At 40.1% G+C, this 27,203-nt stretch overlaps 1 protein-coding gene across 3 annotated transcripts in view; it reads right to left on the reverse strand.

Annotated features, from left to right (window-relative positions):
- Positions 1-27,203, reverse strand: part of LOC120852514 (dual specificity mitogen-activated protein kinase kinase 5) — a 263,024-nt gene that overhangs the window by 73,123 nt on the left and 162,698 nt on the right. For 2 of the 3 annotated variants that reach the window (XM_040225791.1, XM_040225793.1), the window contains one exon: positions 14,437-14,466. The exons of the other annotated variant lie outside the window; for it this stretch is intronic. In XM_040225791.1, the coding sequence (XP_040081725.1) occupies positions 14,437-14,466 (30 nt within the window). The remainder of the gene's footprint in view (positions 1-14,436; positions 14,467-27,203) is intronic. 3 annotated transcript variants of the gene reach the window in all.

Genomic DNA, 27,203 nt, shown 5'->3' on the forward strand with positions numbered 1-27,203 from the left:
TGCAGCACGCCAGGCCTCCCTGTCCATCACCCGGAGTTTACCCAGACTCATATCCATTGAGTCGGTGATGCCATCCAACCATCTCACCCTCCGTCATTCCCTTCTCCTCATACCCTCAATCTTTCCCAGCATCAGGGTCTTTTCTAAGGAGTCAGCTCTTTGCATCAGGTGTGCAAAGTATTGGAGTTTCAGCTTCAACATCATTCCTTCCAATGAACCCCCAGGACTGATCTCCTTCAGAATGGACTGGTTGGATCTCCTTGCAGTCCAAGGGACTCTCAAGAGTCTTCTCCAATACCACAGTTCAAAAGCATCAATTCTTCTCAGCTTTCTTAATAGTCCAATTCTCACATCCATACATGACTGGAAAAACCATAGCCTTGACTAAATGGATATAGCAAAAGCTATTTTAGTGTGGCAAAATATCTGAAAGGGTTTTTCTAGAGTCACCGTTTAGGTTGCACCTCTATTAGGTTAAATCCTCCACATGCCACAGAATCCAGAACGATGTTAGAGGTCACCTAGTCCAATTCCTTGTTTCACGTAGAAATTAGCTTTATAATTTTCCTGACAGACAGCCATTCTGTCTTTGCTTGAAGACTTCCAGTGCCAGGATTCCAATGATTCTATCTTGGGTAGCTTGAATTGTTAGGACATTTGTTCTTATTCTGAATTCAAATATGTCTTCCTATAAGATACTATCATGGTCTGGAGCTGCAGTGATTAAGTCTAAAGACAGCTCTTCACATATTTCAAAACGGCTGTCATGTCTTAACAATGTTTTCTTTTCTCAACAAACATCCCATTTTCTTCCTAGGGTCATTTGCTATGTTTGGCTGCCCTCTGTCCTTCTCCCTTCCATTAGTAAGCCATGCTAACAAACATCCCCTTGCCTCTAAGTAACCCATGAGCTTCATGGGAAGACAACTTCAACCCCAGCTTTAGAGGTGGGGCATGTAGCTTAGCCTTAAATTAGTCGGCATTGCCTACATGCCCCAAGTTCAGGGATTAAACTGGTCTAATCAAACTGAAACCTACCGCCTCTGGCTGCTTGAGGGGAAAAAGAGACCTGCTCTTCCCTTCTAAACTGAGAAGCAGGTCACCTCAGAAGCTCTATAGTCATTCTTGGTCTGTGAAGGGAGAAGCCTACTAAGATCAGAGCCCAAAGTGAACTACTGGATAAGGTTCTACCTAAAACCAGCAATACTTAGCTTTTCGGTCATGTATTTCAATAAATTTCCCCTGTGATGGAGGCAACTTTGAGTTGGGTTTTCAGTGACCTGAACCAGAAACTTCTGGAAGAATCACCCAGGCATGATTTCACATTCTCCTTTAAAGCTACCTTTCGCTGAATGTGGTGCTGTACAGGTACATTCCTCATAAAGTGCAATGCCTATGCCTGAACACATACCTTCCACTGGCTTAGATCACCTTATTCTGGACACTGTTCTTGGCAGAATCTCATAGAGGCTACAAGGGTATTCACATTTTTTGATAGCCATATCACACAGTCAGCTCAATGGAGAGAAACAGAGAAATGTATAAGTTTGGGGCTGGAAAAAAATTACTTCTTTCCTGTATTCTTCTATTTCTTATCTGTATCATACTGACAGAGTATTTGAGAGTCAAAATGAACAGATGATTAAACCAATTACAGCATCTAGACAAGTCTGATGAAGTTGCTACCTGTGGTCTTTCCCTTCTAACTGATAGAAAATGCATCAGTCTTTCATTTGGCTGAAGGAGACTCATAGACTTGGTGTCTGAAAGCCACCCCAAAGGTTCTTTAATCTGACCTAGCTTCCACCCCATCTGACTCTTGAATCCCTCCATCATTACACCCCTGCTGACAGGGTTTCTCTTTGAATACGTACAGTAATGGGGAGTGCACGCATTTTCTGACTGCCCATCCTACCTCCTGTTCCAGCTCTATCCTTCTAACATTGCAAATCCACATCTTTTTTACAGAAAATCCTCAAATATCTGAAGACAACTATCGAGTCTCCTTGGAAAGCTTTATTCTTCAGGTATTGATGCTGGCAGGGTAGAGTGGAAGTATGGACAGTGGAAGGTGATGAAATTATTAACTTAAAGCCTAAGTATGTGAATTGATTCTTAGTTTCTTCTGATTCTAAAACATGCTATGTCAACGTGTAAAAAAGTAAAATTAGACTAAATTATCAAGTCATATATGTTTATGAAGATCTTACTCTATGCCAGTCACTTTATGAGACTCTAGGACCCAGATGATGGATAAGATATGTACTTGCTGGTCCACAAAAAACAAGGTGACTTTTTAAGTTCCCTAAAATTTAGCAGCAGAGATGAGACTTAAGCACAGGGCGTCCACTCATCTCTATATGTCACTGAATATTTGTATGAAATATAGTTCGATGGATTCAGGATGCTGTAAATTTCTAAGACAGCTTCCCCATGAGGCCCACAACAAGTCATGTTTTCAGGCATTGCAAGGAAGGTTTTCTTTGTGAGCTAAGACTCCACATATTGCTCCTTAAACAAACAAACAAAAAAACCAAACAAACATGATATATCTGACAACATGGTTTGGCCTGCTGAGATTCTGAGATAAGCTGTAATTGCAGCCAATACGTGGTTCCTACAGGATTAGGAAAGAAAAGAAAATCTTGAAATACAGTCACACATAACCATGTTAATTAATGAATGCTTTATTGGCTTGACTGTAAATCCAAAATAGATTTAAAGAGAAGTCATAGATTTAGAATGAACTAAAGAAAGCTGACTTCTGTTTCAGAGTTTTGGTTTACACCTCTCATATTTTGATATAGGCAAAATAAAGTTTCAATAAATTCTAAGAGAGGATTTAGGAGATGGGGACGAGAAAGGTGGCTGAAGGTGTGGAAAAGGAGGAAATTGCTCTTACAAGATGAAAGCAGGGACTTCCCTGGTGGTCCAGTGGTTAAGGTAAGACTGTGCTTCTAATGCAGTGGACATGGGTTCGATCCCTGGCTGGGGAACTAAGGTCCCGCATGTCATGTAGTGTGGTAAAAAAATAAAAATAGAAAAATGGAAGGAGACCACAGGTGTATCTAGCCCAGCAGTTTTCGGTCCTTGTTTGCAAGTAACTCTGAGTTCATTTCAACGTATCTGTGTGCGCATGCACATGCGTGTCAGGGAGTGGATGTCCACCTACACTATGTCTTGTCTTCCCATGATTTTGCAAGTCGCTGACCTAGGCCACCTCCGTCATTTTCCAGATGAGGAAACAGGTCTGAAAAAAAAAAAAAAGGTCAAGCGACTGACAGGAACAGCCAGGACCAGGACTCAGGTTGGCTCTGTGAGTCACGGGGCAGAAACCATATACCGACAGTGGTTTCCTTTGTCATTCGCTGGGTGTGTCGCTTGCTGTGCCCCAGTCACCGCTGCTCTGAGTCACTGAACATCTCCAGTTGCCTGGCTACCAAGGAGGTACAGGGCTGTCCAGAGAGCAGGGGCTGTAGGGAGACCTTTAGATGGAAATGTTCTTTTGTTTACTGTATTTTACCAAACTAGTCAAGGTCTCCTCGTGCCCAGAATGATGCTCTCTGAAACTGGTTTCTAAACGGGAAATAAAACAAGCTCCATTACCATCTTTGGTCTTTCTCTCTTCATCTGAGCTTCCTTCCTTATAAGACTGTCTCATTCTCCAGCCTTCCTTACCCTCTCTCCATGTTGGTCACCACCTATAGACCCTGACAGTGTATAGCATAAGAGTTCACACTTGGTTCTAACTGGTTGCCTTAGGTTCCCTCGATACCTCAGCTCTGTGCATAAACAGACAACTGCCTCCTCTCTTAGCTTTTAGCAGTCACTGTGACCCTTCTTTCCACCTGGTGTGTCCTGGGCAATCTCCAGGATTAAACTGAATCAGCTCTTTGCTCCTTTTAGGCAACTCATTGATTTTTCAATGAACTTAGCTTGTCTGTTTCATTGGCAGTAAAGAGGGTTGGGTTCTGAGCATCACTAACATTTTAGTTGAGGAAGAAGTCCCAAGCCCCGAGGCATTAATCCAGAACTGTTAAACATCTGAAAAGTAATCTGTACTCAAACAAAGCTTGGCCAGGTCTGCCCCCCTTTTAACTTGGACGCCAATGAGCCCCTAGCTCCAAATCTACCTAAGTTTTCTATACTGAATGTTGTTAAATAAAACACTGGAGTACAATAAAAGTTGATGTCTTTGCCTGTTGTTGCTGTTGCTACTACTGCTGTTGAGGACCACTTTCCCTCCAGGGATCCGTAATTACCTAGCAGGTATGGAGCATCCTAGGACAGTAATTTCCATCTCTGAAGACACGCCGGTTGCAGGCAGTACCTGAGTGGATGGGCGTGTAAAATAAGGATAGCCATTTGGGCTCAACGCCCCTGGGTGCCTTTTCTCACTTTCTCCCTGCACCCCAGCCCTCCAGAGCAGGGGATAGTCTGATTCTGTTGCCAAATATCTGGTAATCATCAGTGAGTCATTTAACAGTTATGGACCCCCATGTCCTCCTCTATAAAGTAAATGAGTTGGACTAGACCATTGTAAGATCGCCTCACATCCTGCAATTCTATGCTACCATTAAGTAGCACCAATGAAACCAAAGGGGGAAAAAATGACTGGCCTTCCAGACCACAAGTCTCAGAGGGAAAGAAGGCAGTGACGTCACTCATTAAAAGCCAGACCGGGCACCGAATTCTCTACTTCAAGCTTCAATTCTATTTCTGGGCTAAACTCGTTATTTAAAAATTGTAGAAGAATAATGGTCCTCAGTTATTGAATTAAAAATTACTATATTCTGCATATAATTCTATATATTAATGACTGATTGTTAATGATAGATTATAACTGAAAAAAGAAAGACTGTAAAGGAAGGCTCTTATGGGAAAAGTAATTCATTTTAGTCCTACCTGGAGTGAGACATGGTCATATATTTTCAGAGCTACATGGGTAAATCCCTAAAGTACTTTCTGAAAATATAAATAATACTAATATTACTTTGCTCTTGTTTACCAACTTATATTTTTCAAAGAGCTCTCTTAGGTATTAGGTCATTTGATCATGACAACCCCCCCAATTCCCCAGCAGTCTAGCCAAGTCAAATTCATGAAGGGTGGCAGAGAACCCCTCAGAGGCATGTGCCAACTGACTTTAGGCTAAATGCTCAGTCCTGTCTGACTCTTTGTGACTCCAGGGACTACAGCCTGCCAGGCTTCTCTGTCTATGGGATTTCCCAGGCAAGAATACTGCAGTGGACTGCCATGCCCTCTTCTAGGGTATCTTCCCGACCCAGGGATTGAACCTGCATCTCTTGTGTCTCCTGCATTGGCAGGCGGATTCTTTACCACTGGCACCATCTGGGAAGTCCGGACCTTAGGGGTAGAAATCTTAAAATGCGATGATTTCCAGATTTCCCTGGAGTCCAGTGGTTAAGAACCCACCTGCTAATGCAAGAGACATGGGTTTGATCCCTCATCCGGGAAGATTCCAAATGCCTCAGAGAAACGAAAGCCCGTGCACCATAACTACTGAGCCCATGCTCTAGCTCCCTTGAGCCATAACTACCGAACCTGCGCGCTGCAACTACGGAAGCCTGTGCTCTGTAATAAGAGAAGCCCCTGCAATAAGAAGCCCAGGTACCACAACAAAGAGTAGCCCCTACTCCCTGCAACTAGAGAAAGCCCTCACCCAGCAGTGAAGACCCAGCACAACCAACAATTCAAAATAAATGAATAAACATTTTAAAAATGCAATGATTTCTGACCTCAGATTGGTTCTCAGTCATCTCAAAGGGAGTCATGAAATTCTCAAGCCTAAGGTCATGATCTGGGCTCTGCCCCACAGTGCTGGCCCCCTCCTGATACAGTACCTCTCTCTGTCATTCTTCCCTCCCCTTCTTACTTTCCCTCCTTGCGTTGCTTTAAAAGTCATCTAAGGAAATTCCCAAACTATAAGGGAGATAAAAGTAACAGCAGCAGTAGTGAACTTACTGAGTTGAAGTACTGCAAGGAAACCAAGTACCACACGCTGCTTCAGACCTTTATCTTAAGGATAGAGAAAATGACTCTCTTGACTAGAATGCCTGGAGTTCTTTTCCATCCTTTTAGCAATGGCACCCCACTCCACTACTCTTGCCTGGAAAATCCCATGGACGGAGGAGCCTGGTAGGCTGCAGTCCATGGGGTCGCTAAAAGTCAAACAGGACTCAGCGACTTCACTTTCACTTTTCACTTTCACGCATTGGAGAATGAAATGGCAACCCACTCCCGTGTTCTTGCCTGGAGAATCCCAGGGATGGGGGAGCCTGGTGGGCTGCCGTCTCTGGGGTCGCACAGAGTCGGACACGACTGAAGCGACTTAGCAGCAGCAGCAGCAGCAGCCTTAGAGCCTCAGCTCAAGCATCACCTACCCTGTGAAACCATGGCTTCCTCAAGTGAGCTGACCTCTGACTTGTTAGGCCGAGCATACCATCTCCTGTAGGGTTCCTTTTATATCAACTGCTATTTATTTATGTTTCTTTCTGCCCACTGCATTAGATGCTTTGATAGCAGGGACAACATGTTTCATTTCTGTACTCCCAGTGCTTAGCACAGTGCCTGGACAGAGTAGATGTTCAGTGACAAATACGTGTTCAAGTAAACTGAAATGTATGTCATAAAATAGTTTAGAAGGTGCTATAGAAACAAACCAACATTGGGTTAGTGCTTTAAAAAAAGACAAAGACAGGAATCATTAACCTAGCTGAGGTATTAACAAGTAATTTATCTTGAAAGTTTCACATTTCTAAGCTACCCACATTTGGGGGATGATTTCTCTTCCATTTCTGCTCTACCTTAAAGGTATACTGGGAACCCACCTCCCATCTTCAGCATAGGCTAAGCAAATAAAATTATGAAATATCTTTATAAGTATGAAATAGGCATTGGGAGAAAAATTTGACAGAGGCAATTTAAAAATTCCTGGGAAGAAGCAAATGTGCATCAGCAAACATCTTCATATCACTTAAATTTCACCTCTGCATTTTATGGAACATAAAATCTGATTTTATGGCTTCAAATGTCAGTATATTTTAAATGTCTATATCCTAAATAGTGAGGGTGAAAATAAACAATGAATTAAAACATGTAAGCTAGAAATCTGTTTGAAAAAATAAAACTGCACACATATCACTCTTTTGGACTCATGCCAATTAAAGGTTGTAATTTGAAGCTGGGGTAATTACCCACTGCTACTTTTCTCTTTGACTAGAGATCTCACAGAAAAAACTGGATACTTACAATTTACTAAAATCCTTTACGTTCAAATTAAAAAAGTTCATGCAACAAAGGATAGATTCTGAACATCTCTTTTCAAAAAAGCCAAGCTTTTTAGGTTTAATTTTGCAATACTAGGTTGGTCTAGATGTTATCAGTACATTAATACATATATATGATAGTGATAGTGTGAATATAACAATAAATATAAAACAACACGAAATTATCAAAGTTAGGATCAGTAGTAATATACTCAAAGAAATTTAAAACGAATAAAAGTAGGAGTAAAAACTCTTGTATTTTGACATTAACTTTTGAAAAACATTTACTATTTTAAAATAGTTTTAAAAACATATATTTTTACTTTATTATGAGAAAAATACTCTATTCAGAACACAAATTATTACTACAAAATAAACATGTTTAAAAGACAGTCTGTCAATTGAAAAAAAAAAAACTTACACATATTAAAATAGCAGGTTTCCAAGCCAAGTTAAAATATTTTCTACTTGACAAGCTGCTTACATTTAAATGAAAACAGGGCAACTGTGGTCAATAATATGGATTGCGTATAATAAAAAGGACCTTAGATCATGTTAATACAAGGATCAGAAAGCAGTAACTTCCATTAAAACCACCCAATTACTTAGCAAACTTTCAGATACAGCAAATAAATTAATGTTTTAAGTGAAAGTGCTCAGATAAGTAGCTTTCTGACCTATGAGTAAGTCTCACTAGCAGCAGTCACAGCAAAGCCAGAACCTGCTGAAGCAAGGCAGAGTCCCCCAATCAAACAAATGGTATTAGTAATCAAAAAGCATTTGCAAAACATATTTCCTTGGTCAGCAGCAGGGGGTTCTAAGCACATGCCGCCTATAGCTTCCTTCATACTTTGATATACAGTGTTCAAGGGGCGAACACACCTTCCTGTAACCCATGAACAAGTGGGGTATTTTGCTTTCTAAGAACAGGATATTTTCATTTCTGTACTATCTTGTGAAAAAGGCCAGTCATTATACTATTAAGAATACATATCTTTCACTTAAAATCCTCTTATCCACTTATGTTTAACTTGTATTGGGATTTAAGAATGCCTCTTTATTGAGACAAGCAATATGTCATCATTTTGTTCAGCTAACAGGCCTGACAGACCCTGTCTCCTTGAGTTAAGAACAGTAGATCTCTGCTTTGTACATTGGTAGCAAAAGGTGGCAGAATAAATGAGAATCGCCACTTGTAAAGATTTTTAATCCCAAAGATGGAGACATTCCTTCTACCTTGGCCTTAATTATTCTATTTGGCCAAATGATGGTATTTTTTTTTTCAATAAAAGTGATCTCTACATATCGCAATATTTTATTTGAATGCCATTCTTATGTATTTTAACAAATAACATCACCATGTACTATATCTCACGTTTTTGATCCTTTTTACTACTTATCATCTTCTTTATTTGAAACAGATTTTTAACAGATAATCTTGATCGTTACAACAATATCTTGCTTGAATTTTATTCAAATAATTCTTAAAAACAGCTTAAAAAGCCGTTTGGAATAACATCAAGCTTGCCATCAATCAAACGAAAAAATTCCGCTGGCGGTTGTATAAACATCAGATCAAGTCTGATGTCTTCAAGGATTTCAGAGTGAACCATAAAAAACTCCATTAACTTCTGACAAAGAATGCAAATTAATCACAACATGGGGTGAAATGAAATTAAAGGCTCTTTTCTAATCAATGACAAGGCAGGATGAAATATTTGTTACTCTCTCTGCACTCAGGCTGCCTAGGATGTTTGCACTTCCCTTGAAAAGCCCCAAATGTAAGGTGTGAGTACAGATTCACCCACAGTCGATGTTCAGCCCTCCCCACCACCCCCAGAGCTATCTGCTTACAAGTCGTAGAGATTCACAAAACACACTAATCATCTGAATCTCAGGTGCATCCAATTTGTTATTCACACTCTCCCATGCCAGTGAAAAGCCTGGCGCAGACAGATGCACCAGGAACCCTAAATGACAGTTTTGGCCTCCGGAAGTACGATCACTACAGCAAAATCTAGTACAGCCTCCAGGTGAAATGTCTGGAGCTCCATATGGAGCAGGGAAAATTAACAACAAGATGAAAATCACTGCAGCAGCGGGGAGTCGGAATTTTTGAAAAAAAAAAAATGAAATTTAAAGATGAAGAAAGAGAAGTAATAAATTAATGGGGTGTGAAAACATTCAAAGCTTTACAATACCAGGGGCACTATTTGCTCAGATTTTTTTTTTCCTTTTTTTAACTTCAGGTCATTTTGATGTAATTTATTAACCAAGATCAGGAAATGTAGCCAAAAGAAGAACATTTTTATACATGCAAAAGTACCTTAAATACATGTGTATCCATATTATCTTCACTTTCCTGTGGCATCTTGCTTACCAAATTTTCAAATGTCAGAGCCGACATAACCCTTGAGAAGTCTCCTTAATGCATTTACTATTGCCCTAATGCAGGGCACTGGTTGTAAAGTTTGAATGAAGGACAAAAATTTTTAGCAGGCAATCTCTTTTGTTTCCCCTAAATTACGGTGTCATTAAACCAACCATTGCCCACCATTGTGTTTTTTAAGTCAACTGGATTTGGATGTACACGATTAACTACACACAGCTCCTATCCATGTCTGGACATGCACATTGTTCCCAAAGAGTATTACAGCTAAACTGCTCAAGAAACTGAGATACTATCTCTTTACCAGTTGTTTAAAACCATGATTTTTCATTATGCTATTGCACAATATGCTTCACAGGCACCCAGAGTTTAATGGCACTGGGGTCAGTGAGAGCTCCAAGGCCTGCAGATCGCCTGTCACCCTGCTAAACACATGGTGAGAAAACCAGGGAGGCTCCAGGGGAATGGTTTTGCCGTCATCTTCCATGGGACAACCCTTCTCATCTACACAGAAGGCCTGCCAAGGGCAGAGAAGGTGAGCGAGAAGGGCTTGGTGGGGCTGAGAGGGAGGAAGGGCAGTGGTTTCAACAGCCAACCAAAATCAGAATTCACAGATTCAGTCATTTAGTTTAGTCACCTGCAAGTCTCAGCTCTCACTGTACCAACTCATCCCCAAGGCAAGACGCCTTGGAGACTTGGAGACTCAGCCTGCTCACCTGGAGGCTGGAAATAATAGTTCCTGCAGGTGGGATGTATAGCCTGAGTCACATAACAGCGAGTGCTCTGGAGCTCAATGTTGGAAAGGTGCTAGGTAGTTCCGACGTCATTGTTCATCCTACTATAAACTGTAGTAATAAGACTGGGTAATGACTCCTAGCCATTTTTTCCATAGAGCCCTAAACTGCATGCCAATTAGGCTACACAACTTTAAGGCCTAAAGGAAACTAAAATAGATAGTGCTTTCAAATAACAAATAAAAACCAACCCCCCAAACAATAATGTTTCCTGGAGAATGATTATTTCAACGAAAATCCAGCCCTTTAACCTTTATGTGGTTCCCAGGCCACTGACTCTCCCGGCTATCTTCCCAGTACCCCTCCCGCATCTGCATCCCCACCGGGTACACTCCGCGTCACCGGCAGGAGGAGACGCTGCTAACGATGCTGTCAGCAGCGCTGACGCTGACGCTGGGCTGGGGGAAGGATGAGTCTGGAAGCTGGCCTCTCCTCCCCTCCTTCCCTTCTGCTCATTTTACGCTCTGCTCCAGCTGCAGCTGGCAGGTTGAGTACACATCTTCTTGCAACCTTTGGTTGATGATTAGAAGTTCTCTTTTGTGCTACAGTCCCACATCAGGGCCAGCAGGGTGGCCCTTTGTACTTTCCCCAGTGGTTTTATATCCATAATCTCATCTGCTCTGCATGCTTCTAATCAGACAGACTCATTGTAGAGATGAGGAAACAGGCCTCCAAGAGTTACAAAGCAAGAATTAAGGCCTGCGGTGACTGAAGCTTATGGTAGAGCTGGGTCCTTTTTTTTTTTTTTTTAAGATTTATTTCTTTTACTTTTATTTTTTGGCTACTCTGGGTCTTTGCTGCTGTGAGTGGGCTTTCTCTAGTTGCAGAGAGTGGGGGCTACTCTTTGTTGTGGTGCACAGGCTTCTCATCACAGTGGCTTCTTTGGTTTTGGAGCATGGGCTCTAGGCACATTCAGGAGCCACACACAAGGACTCAGTAGTTGAGGCTCTCGGGTTCTGGCTCAGTAGTTTTGGCGCAGGGGCTAAGTGGCTCTACAGTGTGTGCAATCTTCCCAGGGCAGGGGTCTAACCTGTGTCCTCTGCATTGACAGATGGATTCTTAATGACTACACCACCAGGTAAATCCCAGAGCCTGGTTCTAACCCTAATCTTTTGGCTCCTGCTCTAGAGCTCTTTCAAAGAGGTCAGTCTCCTTAGCTTTCCACTAGTGAGGAGAGCTGAGATCTGGTGCCTTGATTTGACTCAGCACCATCCCTGGGGACAGAAGGGATGCAAAACTTTGAGACCTTAAGGATATGTGAAAATCTTTCCTGTGTTCAAGGAGCAGACTAGTGGGTAACAATTGAGACGAGGTAGTCCTTAAGCCTTGGAGAAGGCAATGGCAGCCCACTCCAGTACTCTTGCCTGGAAAATCCCATGGATGGAGGAGCCTGGTGGGCTGCAGTCCATGGGGTCGCTAAGAGTCGGACACGACTGAGCAACTTCACTTTCACTTTTCACTTTCACTTTTCACTTTCATTCATTGAAGGAAATGGCAACCCACTCCAGGGTTCTTGCCTGGAGAATCCCTGGGACGGGGGAGCCTGGTGGGCTGCCTTCTATGGAGTCGCACAGAGTTGGACACGACTGAAGTGACTTAGCAGCAGCAGCAGCAGTCCTTAAGCCTGGTAAATCAAGATTAGACTCTAGGGCTGCTCTGTTTCCTATCACTAGACATGTTCAACTGTTTGCTTTTCAGAGATATTATGGAGAGGTCTGATTCAACGTTGTCTGAGATCCCTTTCCAATCTTGAGAGTTTGTGATTCACTCCTGCCCATTATACTCGGGATTCAATGGCCCCAAACCAGCTATGGTACAACAGTGAGCAAATCAGCTATCCTGTCTGCCCAATGTGTGAGGGGAGGCTACCTCACAGAGTGGCTCGGGGTTCAAATGAGATAATACGGGCCAAACAGAAGGTATTATTTCATAATCCAATCCCTGCGATACTATAAAAATGTTTATTTTTCTTCATGTGTTTTATCTGAAGGCAAAAGGTCAGGGTAGAAGAGGAATTTATAAAGTATCCTTTCCAAATCCTCAGTATATAGTACAAAGCCTGTAAAACAAATGCCAAGTCCATCAAAAGGCATTACTGATGCCAACAATGAAAGGCACAAACTTCTGGTTGTGAGACCTGAGAAACAGACCTGATGGCATCGAAAGCTACTTCTATTATTTCAAAGCCCCAGTTTGGTGACAATACTCTATCATGACCCAAGGAACACAGTTTTCCCCTCACTCTGGCGTAACAGTGATTGCTAACTAGGGAGTGCAGCACATTTGAGTTTTCCACTTCCACTTGACTGATCCAGTAAACATACACTTAACACATTCTCGAAAACATTCAATCCTGGGAAGGGAGACAGCCTCTTCCCAAATTCGACCAGTCTTCCAAAGCTTCATTTGTCAAATGCAAAGGCAATCGGTTCTTAAGACTTCTCACTTATACAAATTTCACTGATTAAATACTCTAGGCATTAGGAATCTCAAGAATACAGCTATATTCTCAAACTTTGGTATTTTTTTCTATGTGGCTTACAAGCTTTCTACTAAGACTTGTTTGAGAGGTTAAGTTGTATAGTGCCTCTTCATTTACAAAATGAGGGGATTGCATAAATTGGCCAAACAGTGAATTGTTTAAAAATTACTGACAGAATAAGAGGCTTACCAAGATAAATATTCTAATGAGCTATAAATCCTGAAAATGTGATTTTAATTTGATGGGCTACCTAGAGCTAAGCAGCAAGGCTGTATACACTAAAATGTCACTAAATTCGAGCATGCATGCCAAGTGATTACATTTCAGAGCTTCTCTTTAAGGAAAAGATTATGTTTAAACAAATAATCCTACACATTTGAAAAGTGAGACTGACACTCTTGAACCTAACAACCTGGACAGTTTCTCCTCTATTTATCTGATGGCTTTAACTGTAAAAGAAAAAGAATACAGAAGAGACATTTCAGCGTGTGAAGGGGCTTTAAATGTTCACATGGGTATCAGGAGAATTTGTTTAAAACTGCTTATAAAGATGGGAGAGAGAATGAGCCCCATCCTATTATTCAATAACCATGTTTGTGATGCATCTGCATAATCTAACCATGCATAAATTAGTATGTGTAATACAACACTTATTTGCATAATAATAGCAAGTTAATAGATGCTTAAAGAGCAGAGACCAACACCACCTTTAAATCAGACATGCCTCCAGGCACTTTGGCCTGTACAGACCAAGATGCCAGAAAAACAGTGAGCATCAACCAGAGGAAAACAGTCAAACGATTAATTTTTCATCCCTCTAGACATTTCACTTCTTTCTCCCCACACAGTGGGGAACCATTTTCAAACCACAGAATAGCTTAACATTTTAAGTGTTAACACCCTTCTACAATAAAAATCTTAAAGAAATTACCACAGAGATTATCGTCAGCAATGGTAACATAATGGATAGTTTATTTCCTTAGAAATGTAAATAGAAAGGACAAATTAAAAAAAAACAAAAACACTCAAAATCATATCCATGTAAAAGTGGGGGTCCACCTATTTGCTTAGCAAAAATAATGACCTAGATTAGATACTTTCACCCTCCATCTCCATCCTTTAATTCAAATAACTAACTGAATCCAAAAACTCAAACACTGTATCAAGAAAAGGCTGTGCCTCTCTTCCAACCTCTGTATGAGCGCATGGGGCTGGGCTGGGGTGCGGAAAACATCACCAGTGTCACACAAAGGAAGAGCACCACGATGGCTTCCCACCTCTAACAAAGAGGGAAAAAAACCCGGAGTTTAAAAAAAATCAAAAATCAATAGAGACTTCTAAATGACTCCTTTAAGATATCACTTTTCAATTTAACAGGACAGATTTATTTGTATGTGGCTCAAATGTTCACAATTGCTCCCTGTACCTTCATACATAGGAATGAATGTCACAGTGGCAAACGGCAGTAATGAACAATCTTACCTGAGGATATGGAAACCTCCCAAGAGCAAGCTGGGAAAGGAAATAATATTTGTCTAGTTATAGATTTGCATGCAGGGCAGATCTCCTTAAGACAGACAAGTACTAAATTTCAGAACTGTATTCAGCAAATATAAAAAGCTCACAACCTCAAACGCACAAACTAAATTATTGTTGTAATTACATTGAGAGTTGTATTTAGAATGAACATTTACATTGGATAACGTTGTATTCCCTGATAAAATATTCTAATTTTAACAACTGAACACTATCGTTATGTCATTTCTCTTAGGAATATTCTCAGTTGTACAGGCATTATTCACATTTACAAGTGTACAACAGCTTCTTCTAGACAGAGATGCAAAATCATAGGAGACTGTTGGTTTTATTCTCTTGTAAAAATGGGAACATTTAATTGATCCGAGCTGACTGTTCTGTAGAATTTTCATTTATAAGAATTATAAAAAGAATTGTAGGAAATGGGGAATGGGCCATATGAAACAGGAAAATTTGCCACTATTTTCATTTTTTTTCCCATCCATTCATAGTTAGAAGGAAAGAGCTATTACTAGTGGGAAAATGGCATTTCAAGATCGTGGAGCTGGAACAATAGGTCCAAAATTTGGAAAATGAATCCTTAGAGCTTCCAATTTTGCTTGATTTGTAAACTGCTATGTGTTTCTACACCACTCACTTAACTTTGGACTTTGAATTCTCACCTGTGGAAACAAAATGATTCAACCCGGAACAGGATTAATACACAGTGATAAGATCAAATTTACCAAACATACTATAAGACTATAGTATAAAACTATACTATTTTATTTAAAGAAAATAGTGGCTAAATTTTGCAACTTCATAATGTGGCCCATCTTCAAGCTCAAAATCCTTTAAATGTATTTGTAACTATTTAAGAGTAGAATTGCTACAACAGGGAACTTTGAAGCTGGAATGGATCCAAGAAACATCAATCCATTTTCCAGACTAGAACCCCAGAGTCCCACTGAAGACATTTCAACGTGGTTAATAAGTGTGGGGACTGACCCCAAGATTTGCAACTGAATCCAGGATTCTTTCTAACGTATTATACTACCTTTCTATACCTTGAGAAGTTGCATATTTATTTCAAAGACACTGGCACTGCTCAAACATTTCTGAACACCTATGTTTAGAATCATTTCAAGTAACAGGAGAATAACTTCATTTTATTAGAACTGCATCTTATCCTGAACTTAGAATTATACCTCTCTGCTTTTTGATCATGTAAATTATTTGTTGGCTAAGGTTTGAATGGCCTTAGTCAACAAAACCCAAAGCCAACCTCAAAGAATAAATATTTTGTTTCTTAATAAGGATAGACATGAAAGTGCTGAGGTTAATTTTTAAAGTTCTAAAACCAGTGCAAGCTTCAGTAACATATAGGAATAAACCTATTGACCTATATGACCAATAAAACCAATAAACCTATATGACCACAAAAGGTGACTACTTGGAAAGAGTCAACACTCATTTGGATGTATATATATATATATATCTTTTGGAATACTTGGTAAGTTTTGTTGCCTTGCATTCATTTCTTATATATTCAAAGTTCTCAGATTTTCAAGATACAAAGTTACACTACCATTGTTTCATCTGATGGACGTCATTAATCCATTCAAGTATAAAGCAAGGAAAAAGAGTGTGAATGTTAAACTCCTTTTCACAGTTTTGCACAATTATGTCTGTCTATATCCTGCTGTTAGGAAGGGAAGCGACTCAGCTCTCCACTGCCTCAACTGTACCCCCCACCCAACACTGACCATCAATTTGACTTACATTTTGAAATACACTGTGTTTCTGGCCAATGAGAATGTGTACATTGATTCAGGAGGAGCTACTCTGGTCTTCTGTGGCAGAAATGGGTGGGCTAGGCATTTGCCCCATTCTGTACTGAATTGACAGGCAGTGACAGCTCACCAAAGGCTGTCACTTATCACCACACCCATTTGCAGATTATGAGCTTTGCACACTCTTTCATTTGGACTTAAAAAGTAGCAAGAGGAGGGTCTCTCATCTAAAAAAGCTGATAGCTTAATAACTACTAGAAAACATTTAGAACATTCGATCTGAAGTCCTTCCACAGGTGCTGCACCATTCACCCTGGTATATGCTGAACATGTTATTAGGGCCTACAGAAGACTTCTGTCCACCTGGCTTACCAGCAGAAGAAAGTTGCCCACCATACATACAGCTAAGGTCTAGACTAGCTGGCCAGTGTCAACACTGGCCATTGGTTCTTACAGCTAAAAGAACTAAGGAATGATAAATGGAAGGCTTTTAAAAAATGGGATAAGATGAAAAATATGAACTTTTCCCACTTCAACACAAAACCTCAAATTCTCAAGACATCACTGTCTATGGAGAGGTGAGACTATAGCTGACTTGGACATGTACACACATCAACTTGGCTCCCTTCTCATGAGTGATAAAAGGTAATTAGGCTGGCTGATATCATTGATTTACTCTGTCAGAGACCTCCATGCAAGAGAACAGAGAGAAAATTCAGCTGGGAGCTCTGTACCAGCCTGCTTAGGAACAGGTGGCAGTGCTTGAATAAGCAAACTCATCATCCTTGGGACTGGCTCTACTTGTGTGTACTTTCCTGATATCCTGTGGAAGCTCAGTCTTACTTGTCAACTACATTCCTGGGAGGACTGTTTCTAAGGCATCTTGCAGATCTGACCTCTTCCGAATCAGAGGGCAGAGAATGGTTCCTAGTTCTTGACCAAAGATGTACAACAGTCATTTCCTCTTTCACAGTGTTGCCACTGGGTTGTTCCAGCGGCAAGCCAAGGATTCCAATTCTGTGTCAGTGAAAACTGGCAGTGGTGCTGTAAGGGTGGCACCAAAAGCAGTCATCCTAAGGCTCTGGGAGAGGGAGCTGCCTTCCACGTAAGTCTGTCCTTTTAGGTTTAATGCAGCTGCAATGTTTATGTTCTGTACTATTTGTCTTGTGACAAAACAGAAGGAAATATACAGCCAGGCCCTAGAATCTTTTTATCAAGTTCAATTAGGAGAAGGTAAAAAGGAAAAGGGCTCTCAGCAGATAAGGTTGAGGCTGTCAAAACTCAAATAAACACTGAAACCTTATGGGAAAGGGGGAGCAAATATGCTATGAGTGACTATTTCAGAGACAGACAGACCTGGGGCCATTCTGTATCTTTTACCCCTACTGGTCTATTAATCTACTTGCATTTCCCCAGTTTTTATTGTCAAGGTATTATAAATTAGGAAACTTACAAAAGAGGGTATGTAATCTTCTCTGAAATGGCCTGCAGATATGTCACTGTACTAAATGTGTTTCAGATTTAATGAAGCTTTAATGTCCTTTTTAATTTTGCCTGTTTCTGTATCACCAGGGGTCGGGCAAGGCAATCAGCACTCAAGAGGGTGGTTTGGTTTAAAACTAGGAAAAAACTCATTTGCTTATGAGTTGCACTGTATTTTCTTAATTAAATTTACTGAGTAAAATGGTTTAAGTTCAGCCAACCAATGACCTTTGTATGTAGATTTAGATTTATAAATAGGTTAACAGTTAAAGAAGAAAAAAAAAGAATCACAACAAAGCAAACAGATTAGGGCTAAGCCAATAGAAGTCTTTGCTCTCTTTTATCATCTTTACAAAAGAAGCATTTAAATTTAGGCAGCTTAAGTCCAGTTAAAAAAAAAAGTATATTGAAAAATGTGGATCCATGTACATGCCAGCAATTCATCAGATGACTCTAACATCCTTTTCATTCCCAGGAGGGGAACAGCTCATATTGTAAAAGATTTGGAAAAGCTTTATTTATTTTGGAGGAGTGGAGGCAGAGATGGGGGAGGGACAGGATTCTATGTAACATTGAATAAAAAAGTACATTTTAATTCCAAATACTTAAGATTCAGTAAACTGCTAAACACTCTGAAAACATTTACCAGTTAGGAATACACTTAAATAACAGTAAACTACTAACATTTCACTGTAAAAACTAGGACTGTTCCTTAGCGTCATCTTACTGACCTTTTAATTTGTCCATAATCTATGAAATACTACTGAGTTAGCATTATTTGAATAAGTTGGATTTTATGATTTAAATAATCAATATATGTGTGGGTGTGATTATAACAATTGCCAGATACATAACAACTGCATGATAGAAACTTTTTCATTGCAACAAAAAGTCAGGGCAGAAGATATTTATTTACAAAGCAACAACAATGGCTTCTGTTAACAGTAAAGATCATTACTGTCAGAAGTCATAAAGGGTAAAGAGAAAACATACACTGTAGCCAGAAAGCCAGTGCAGGACATAAACTTAGGATATGTTTTTGGTGACAAACTTTCCAACTTAGAATATCAACAGTGGGGGAGTTGTTTTAAACTTACAGTTATGTTAAAGAGCATTGGAGTTTTATAAAAATCTTAATTTAGACATATTCTATGTTTCTCAACAAAACTGCAAATTGAAAATAAGCATTTTCAACATAGTCAGTGATGTAGCTGAAGGAGGACTTTATAGTCTGAAATGTTCTAAAATTTGCAAATTACCTGTGCACATCTTACACAGTTAAATTTCCACAGAAGGATTTTGCCTTTAGACCATACACTGCAGTTAAACCCTCATTTTACAGGATCGCAGCAGCACTTTGGAACATTCAGACACAGGGAAACTTAAAAAAAAAATCAGACTTAACTATTGGACTACATAAAATTCCCTAGGTGAGATTTCATCCGAAGACCAATTTACACAGTCCTAGAGAGAGAGTTTAAATCATCTGAAACTCTGCTGGAAAAGGACCATAATAAATATTAAATACCTCAAAACCTACCCTAAGATTTTACTTTTCTTCCCATGTATCAATTTCGCTGTCCTCTTACTAAATGGTTTAAAAAGAATCCGAAGGATATAACAGCAATTTACCAGTGCTAAAGTGCTTGGGAGGTTAAAGTGACAACAAAGAACACGGTAACACAAAGCATCTTGAAGCAGGGTTTCAATTAAATGTGGAGGATTTACTAATACAGTATACCAAAAAAAAAAAAAGAGTTACAAATTAATTTAATCTTCTGCCTATAGTTTGCAGCTGCACTCCAAAGTGTCTAGGGCTTAAGAACAAAGCCTTGAAGGGCCTCGGAGTGAGGAAAGCTTCAATTTTTAATGTATAACGCCATTAGCTGATAACTTGTGGAATCTGCAACCCCTGCGGAGGGGCATAAGTGCGAGTAACAGAGACTGATGAAGTGACATATTTGTTCATGTCTAAAACTAGGAGGAAGAAGGTTATTACTAACACTATCAGGCCCAACAGAAATATGCCCTAATAACCTTTGGGACCCTCCACATTATCAGTTCTCACTACATCAAATATATTAAAATCAAAACCTAATTCCCTTTAATTAAAGACAATCAGTTTGTTTTACTATTATTGTTTTAACTTGTATGACATTATAATACATTGCAAATTAAAGATGGAATAACAAACGGAATGAAAGCATCAAACTGTGAACACTTTTCCTCCCATGTTTGGTGAAATGGGCTTATGACTGGTGTCTATTTCAGGAAATTTAAGAACAACCATCACTAAACATTGAAAAGTGGGGTAGAAACATTTCACCCTAAAAAGAACACAGTGGGACCACACATATGTTTTCCCTATTCAATTTATACTTTTCACATAATGCTTTCCTATCATTCCAAGGATTTCTTTAACACAAACAGAATTCTGGCTCAAGGAGGCATAGGAAGCTTAATTAATTAGCCCAAGGTCATACTGGAGGTTGGTAGCAAAGCTTGTTAAATTACTGGGAACTCTGGACTCTCCAGATGTTTTGGCAATGGCAAAGGTCCCTGGTTGGCAAAGGCCCCATGAGACTTCCAGTGCAGTGGGTGAGCCACAGCAAATAACTCCTGACGCCTGTTCAAACGGTGCCCACTGCTCTGGAGGGCTCACAAATAACGTTTCCTTTGTGTAGAAAGAGCCTAACGGTGAGGTTCCCATCAGGAGTGCTTCTTAACATGTCCCAATATTTTAAAAGGAATGACTTATCCTCACCAGAGCCCACTGATAAAAAGTAAATTTGTTTTAACTTAAGGATCCCAAACACAGCAGCACAAAGAAATAAATCAAACGTTTATCCATCATTCAGAAGGTCCTGCATTCTATTCCACTCTAATAATGGAGAAAAGATAGCATTACAAATAAATGTTTCTAATTCAGTGGATTTTTTTCTTTTTAAATTAGAAATGGGTTTATAACAGTGGACACTTAAATGGGGCCAGGGCAACGGTAATTCACAAGTACAATATCCTAATGCTGTTCCTTTAATTGCTTTATTTGTTTTACTGTAAAAAATGATTGCTTGCTGTAGTCTAACCATGAATGCTGAAAAGCATGATACATTGAGGTCTCAACCTGGGCAAACTGTACCTAAACTTACACTTTATTGCAGCTTAGTTCACAATCTTCACCTAATATAGGGTTATATCCCAGTGCAGCAGGAGGATAAATCATCCTGGAATATTACTCTGGCAAAGTTTAGCTGTGACTGGAGCATATGTGCTTTCGAGCCACTGAAGCAAAGGCCCATAAAATACACTAATTACTGGAAGTTATGGTCACTGAGTGATTGATAGCGCTCTGCAAGGCAACTTCCTCATTTTCAGCTCTTCTGACGGGGCTCATCCGCCACATAGCAATTATTAATTCATGACCCACCCCTCAGGCACTAGTACCTTTACTTCTAATTCTCCTGCTACCAAACTACTGCTGCAGCTGGACACTGTCTTTCTTCATTCTGATGGCTGAGTAAGGATGATAAAAAGTAGATTTCATGCTAAACGCTATTGTTTTGAATCTTTAAATGGTCCTTGGTCTTTCTAACCTTGCTGTCCTAAAACACATGATTCTCCTCCTTCTCCCATAATGCTATTTTACTTGCGTCATTTTCTTCCCTTTTCCCTTATAAAAAGGGTTTTGTGGGTCTATGCATTATACGTATATATGAATATGTGTGTGATATATACAGACATATATAAACACACATACAATCTGTCTGTCTATACTATACTATATAGAAGACCCAAAACTCTGCCTGACTAATTTTTTAGTTGAACACTGTGGTTTAAATGCAATATATAACTTCAACTAGGCCATAGTAAATATGAGCCAGCAAATTGATTTAAAATAAAAGGCACCCCCCCAACCCTCCATTTAAAAAGACCCACTTTAAAGCTTTGAAGACATTCTAATTGTTTCAAGTTGATTTCCATCAGTAGCTTCACTCAGAGCGATGCTAATTAAGATATCTGAGTATATAACTGAATCTCTTAAAAGTCTCTTAAAATCAACTGCAAAGGTCTTTTTTGATGGTATTCTATGCACTGAGAAGAAATTCAGTGAGAGACTCTGAATTAAAGAGAGATAAAGTTCAGTCATGATGGATGAAAGCAAACATTTTACTTTTCTAATAGAAAAACAGATGTTCTTCAAATTTTTGAACAATTCAAAATGCAATAGTGAGGGTGGTTTTCCTGTGCGGAATCTAAGATAGGGTAACAGATGAATAGATGACTCCAAGCTACCTACCGTTTCAGAACTTGTTTCAAATTATTCCTCATCTTCTGCCGGGAGTCAGTTCCAGAAAACAATTTGGAGGACAAAATCCATACCCTCCCTGTCCATACTATTCACATCCCACCTGGTAACATCTTCTTATATACCTAATGCCTTGTAAGTTTCACTTGTTTAAGGGCAAACTCTAAGTTATAAACTTTCATACATCCTCTGTGACATCCGAGATAGTATTTTGCATTAGGCTAACCATGAGCATTTGCTGATTATGATAAGCCCTCTGATGGTGATGTCTCCTAGAGCTTAGTCAGCTTGGTGGTACATGGATGTTTCTACCATTAACACTACAATACTTTAATAAACATAGTATACAAACTTCTCAGTATTAGTGGTTGATAGTTTTAACTGGGGCTTCCTCTAATACTGAGAAATTTGTATACTGTTAAAGTATTGTAGCATTAATGGTAAAAACAACCATGTTTTAACTGGCAAGGCACTCTTACACTTACATCACTGGTTAGAATAATCATTTTCACATATTTCAGCATTATGATGAATTTAGCTGACTTATTTCTTATTAAAGACTAAAGGGTTTCAAGAAGGAAAAAAGATTAGAGTTAACTGCCCCCTAAACATTTCATGTGCTTATGAATTCAACAACCATTCTCATCTTTACAGTAAGAATTAAGAAATGACTTTTTCCGTATGTTCATATAATGCTGACCTGTGTCCTCTAACAGTGGGTAGCTTTGATCCTGATAACAGTCCCTAGAGACCTCGCTTGGGTGGGGGTGTCCTCCACCTCTAAACTGCTCACTGGAGTCAGGTAGCTATGGGAACCCTGAGAAAACATCAGTGCTGGGGGACGGTCTATGAAACTCAATCTAAGCCACGCTTGTATTGCTAGGCATTTCAAAGAGTCACGATCAGGAGAAATGCTCACACTTGTGGCCTCTCTGTGTGTTGCTGCTCTTTGAGAAAGGGAGAGAGGAGGCTTGGACGGGAGAGAGAGATGTGGAGTGGCTGTCCCCACACCAAGATTCCATGCATGCAAGTGAAGGCATCCTGAATTTTCCGTTCTTAAGCACCCCTGGACTGCACCCTCATTAGAGGAAGCAACATGGAATGCTGAGCCCTCCTAGGATTCCTGACTCACAGAATCCTGAGACAAAATTAATGACTGTTATTTTAAGCTACTAAGAAATTTGTATACTATGGGGTATACTATTGGGTAGTTTATTCAGAGTAATAGATAACTGAAATGCTATCCTTGACATTGATGTCAGCTCTCCTGCTCATTTGCCCAGTCCTGTGCACTTTGCTTTTTACAAAGAATTTTATTTATTTGTCCATCTTCGGCTGTGCTAGGCCTTTGTTGCTGCACATGCTTTTCTGTAGTTGAGGCAAGCAGAGGCTACTCTCTAGTTGCGGTGGCTTCTCTTGTTGCAGAGCATGGGCTCCAGGGTACTTGGCCTTCCATAGTTGAAGCTCACAAACTCTGGAGCACAGGCTAAATAGTTGTGGCTCACAGGCCTAATTGCTCTGTTGCATATGGGATTCTCCCACTTCAGGGACTGAACCCATGTCTCCTACACTGGCAGGCAGATTCTCTACCACTGAGCCACCAGGAAACTCCCTATGAGTTTTTCCATTGCACTTTTACTGATCTTTTCCCCTCTGAGTCAAGGAGCTCCTAAGAACAAAGTTTTTCTATCCCTACTGCTAACACAGGGCAGTACTACATAAATGTTTACTGATTAGATGGAACTTTTACCTACCCACTTCTATTTTATTTCAGCAGACATAGTGGAGATTAGGTTAATTTTTGTGTTTCTTTAAGAAAAATAAACTAGGCCTTGGTTTCTGAAAAAACAACAGCAATTGTATTAATACATTTCAAAATACAATAGAGCTGAACGAACTATAGGGATAGTATAGGTAGCAATCCTGTGAAAAGCAGTGATGAGTTGAGTCACAACAAACCAGTCTTTCCCTTTATCTAATTTCCTGCTCGTTTACATTTACCATTTCTCACTCCTTTATTCAAAACTACTGATCGACTTCTTTTCTACAGCTTAGTGGAAGAAGCAGACTTTCATCCAGAGTCAGGATATTTAACTGCCACTGCCTGGTCCAATCATCTAGCCTTTCTGGAAAAGTCCTTTAATTTCTCCACATCTCAGTTTCCTTATTTGCCATGTAGGAACTCTGACGCTTCCAGATCAAAGTTGGTGGAATGATCTTAGATACCTTAAATTGCTGATTTTTCGGTCACTTCCCACCACAGTGGGAAGAAGCTTAAATGAGATAATGAATATCAAATGGCTTTGTTAAGTGCTACATACACATAAAATGTTGATATCCTTCCAGAACGACACTGAGCAAGAAGATGTCAACAGTGAGCAATAGAGGAAAGTGCACTTCCCTTCACATCAGAGGTCCCAGCTGCAGGGCTTCTTCTGCAGTCCTAGCTTTTGCTGTACCTGCAGGCGCAGTCTCTCCCTGGGATCCAGCGAGGATCTGAGCTTCCTCATTGATAGGAGGAGGGATCTGACTTAAGTTCTAATGTCTCTCTTCTAAATAGTTAAAAGACATTTTGGTCTCTAAATACAAGGATAAGGTGTGTAAAAGGTGTCTAAATAAATGCTAAAAACGTTATTACTCAGGTCAGAATCAAAGCATGTAAAGCAGACTGGAGGATCTTTGAGAGGATTTTTAAGTCAATTCCAGGTCACTGGATTTGAGTATTGATAGGACTCTATGATGGAGAAAGCAATGGCAACCCACTCTAGTACTCTTCCCTGGAAAATCCCATGGAAGGAGGAGCCTGGTAGGCTGCAGTCTGTGGGGTCGCCTAGAGTCAGACATGACTGAGCGACTTCACTTTCCCTTTTCCTTTCATGCACTGGAGAAGGAAATGGCAACCCACTCCAGTGTTCTTGCCTGGAGAATCCCAGGGACGGGGGAGCCTGGTGGGCTGCCATCTATGGGGTCGCACAGAGTCGGACACGACTGAAGCGACTTAGCAGCAGCAGGATTCCATGAGCAGTGATTGTTACTGCTGGGTATCTCAAAGGTAGCAGCAGCAGTTCTTCAAATTATCACACTCAGAGAATTGCAGAGTTGACATGTCACTAGAACCCCTCCCGCTTCTTATCTTTTAGATCTCACCTCTAAAGTAACCCCACACTACTCAGTTACCCCTATAGTACGGTGTTATTTCTGTCCAAAAACTTACTACTGTCAAGCATAGTATATATTTATAATGTAGGCTCCGTGAAAGCAGGGATTTGTCCCTTTCCTTCTCAGCAATGTCCCCAGTGACCATCACGGTGCCTGCCACATAATGGCACTCAACAAAAATTTGCTAAGTGACTAAATGAATAAATGACTGCATCTTGTCTAACTTTATACTTGGCTCTTCTACAAAATACTTCTTAAAAAAAAACCCCAAACCTGAGACAAGTCTTTAGTCACTACTTAAATGATTCTAGGGATGGGTCATTTTTTACTTCTAAAGGGACAGCAGCGCTGTTGAATAGCAAGGGTGTGGGGAATCTATTCATTAGAAATTTTTTTTGAAGATTTTTTTTTTTTGATGTGGACTATTTTTAAAGTCTTCACTGAATGTATTACAATATTGCTCCTGTTTTGTTTGTTTGTTTGTTCGGTTTGGTTTTCTGACTACAAGGTATGTGGGATCTCACCTTGCAGGGTTTCAAAATATGGAATCATAATCGTACCCCCTGCTCTGGAAGGTGAAATCTTAACCCCTGGACTGCCAAGGAAGTCCCAGAGAATTCCGCTTTATACTAAATAGAAAACCGTGGACTTTTTGTTTTTTTGTTAGCTTCAGAAAGTTTGGCCTGCCAGTCATAAAGTAGCAGACTGCTCATCCTCTACTGACAATTTTTCAAACACTGGAATACGAGTTGTTAAACGACTGCTTTGTCCTCTCTCTATTTCTTTATTTTTTGCATCAGGACTTGATTCAAATGTTCTGCAAGTCCAAATTGTGTGTGCTTGTGTTTATACACGATTTGGACATGTGCTGTTGAAAAAACTTTAAGAACAGCCTGAAATCCATCAAAATAACAAAATGCTTAGCTGGGATTGCTAGCACCTGTTCCATCTTGTTCTGTCAATCTCATGGTTGTTCACGATAGCTCTGAGCACAAAGCAAGCCCCACAATGCCTCATTCAGTGGGAAACACTCCACTTTGTCTGCCAGTTTCCCATGCACCACCATCACTGACAGCCTTGGAAAATGCACATTTAGGCATGGTAATCTGGGACAGCTGGATCCCTTCACAGACCCGGCAAAGGACTGAACCAGTCCATCCATCATCTGCCAAAGGTCATTTTAACAGCTTCTTTTTGCAATAAGTTAACATAAAATTTCAGACAAAAAAATGACAATTGAAAAAACTCAAGACAATTACAGAAAGGGGCGTGTGGGCCAGGGGCATGAGTGACAGCAACTGTTGCATGCTCTCTTCCTCAATATTCTTCAACGGAAGGGAAAGAGGCCCACGACAAGAATCCCAGAACCACATTTCTACCCACTTTCTTATACTATCTCCCACTGAAACACCCTTTGTCCTAGGACCCTTCCGCTTTCACCCTTCTGCTTTCTGGTGGTTTTCAGCAGAAACTTCGATCAACAGGTAAGATATTTCACTAGATGGGGCAGCAGACAACACATTATAGTGAGAGTCAATGTCCACTCAGGTGCTTGACGATTATAAAAAGGAAGAGAAGGGAAAACTGGCTATCTGTGGAGCACACCAAAGGCTAAGCTGTCATGGTTGAGAGAAGCTGGCAGCAGCTGCTCAGAGGGCATCCAGAGCCATCCGTCACCCCTCAGACCAGGCTCACAGTGACCATGGGCTAGGAAAGCAAACAAAGCTGCAGCTACAGACTGACTGGACAAAGTGACATTTCTATTTTGTTTGTTTGTTTGTTTTGAAAGCTGGGAATAGGTACGTTCTTCAGTATATTTAGAGGCAGGGGCTGAGTCTAGATAATGCTCCATAATTCTTATCACTTGGTAAAACATTCACTGCCTAGATGTTATTTCAAAGAGAAGCTTACTTCTCAAAGTGCCTTCTTAAAATATATATATATATATATATATATATATATATATATATATATATATATATATGGGAGGTGGG

Source organism: Oryx dammah, unplaced genomic scaffold (assembly GCF_014754425.2).
Source record: "Oryx dammah isolate SB20612 unplaced genomic scaffold, SCBI_Odam_1.1 HiC_scaffold_26, whole genome shotgun sequence".
NCBI lineage: Eukaryota > Metazoa > Chordata > Mammalia > Artiodactyla > Bovidae > Oryx > Oryx dammah.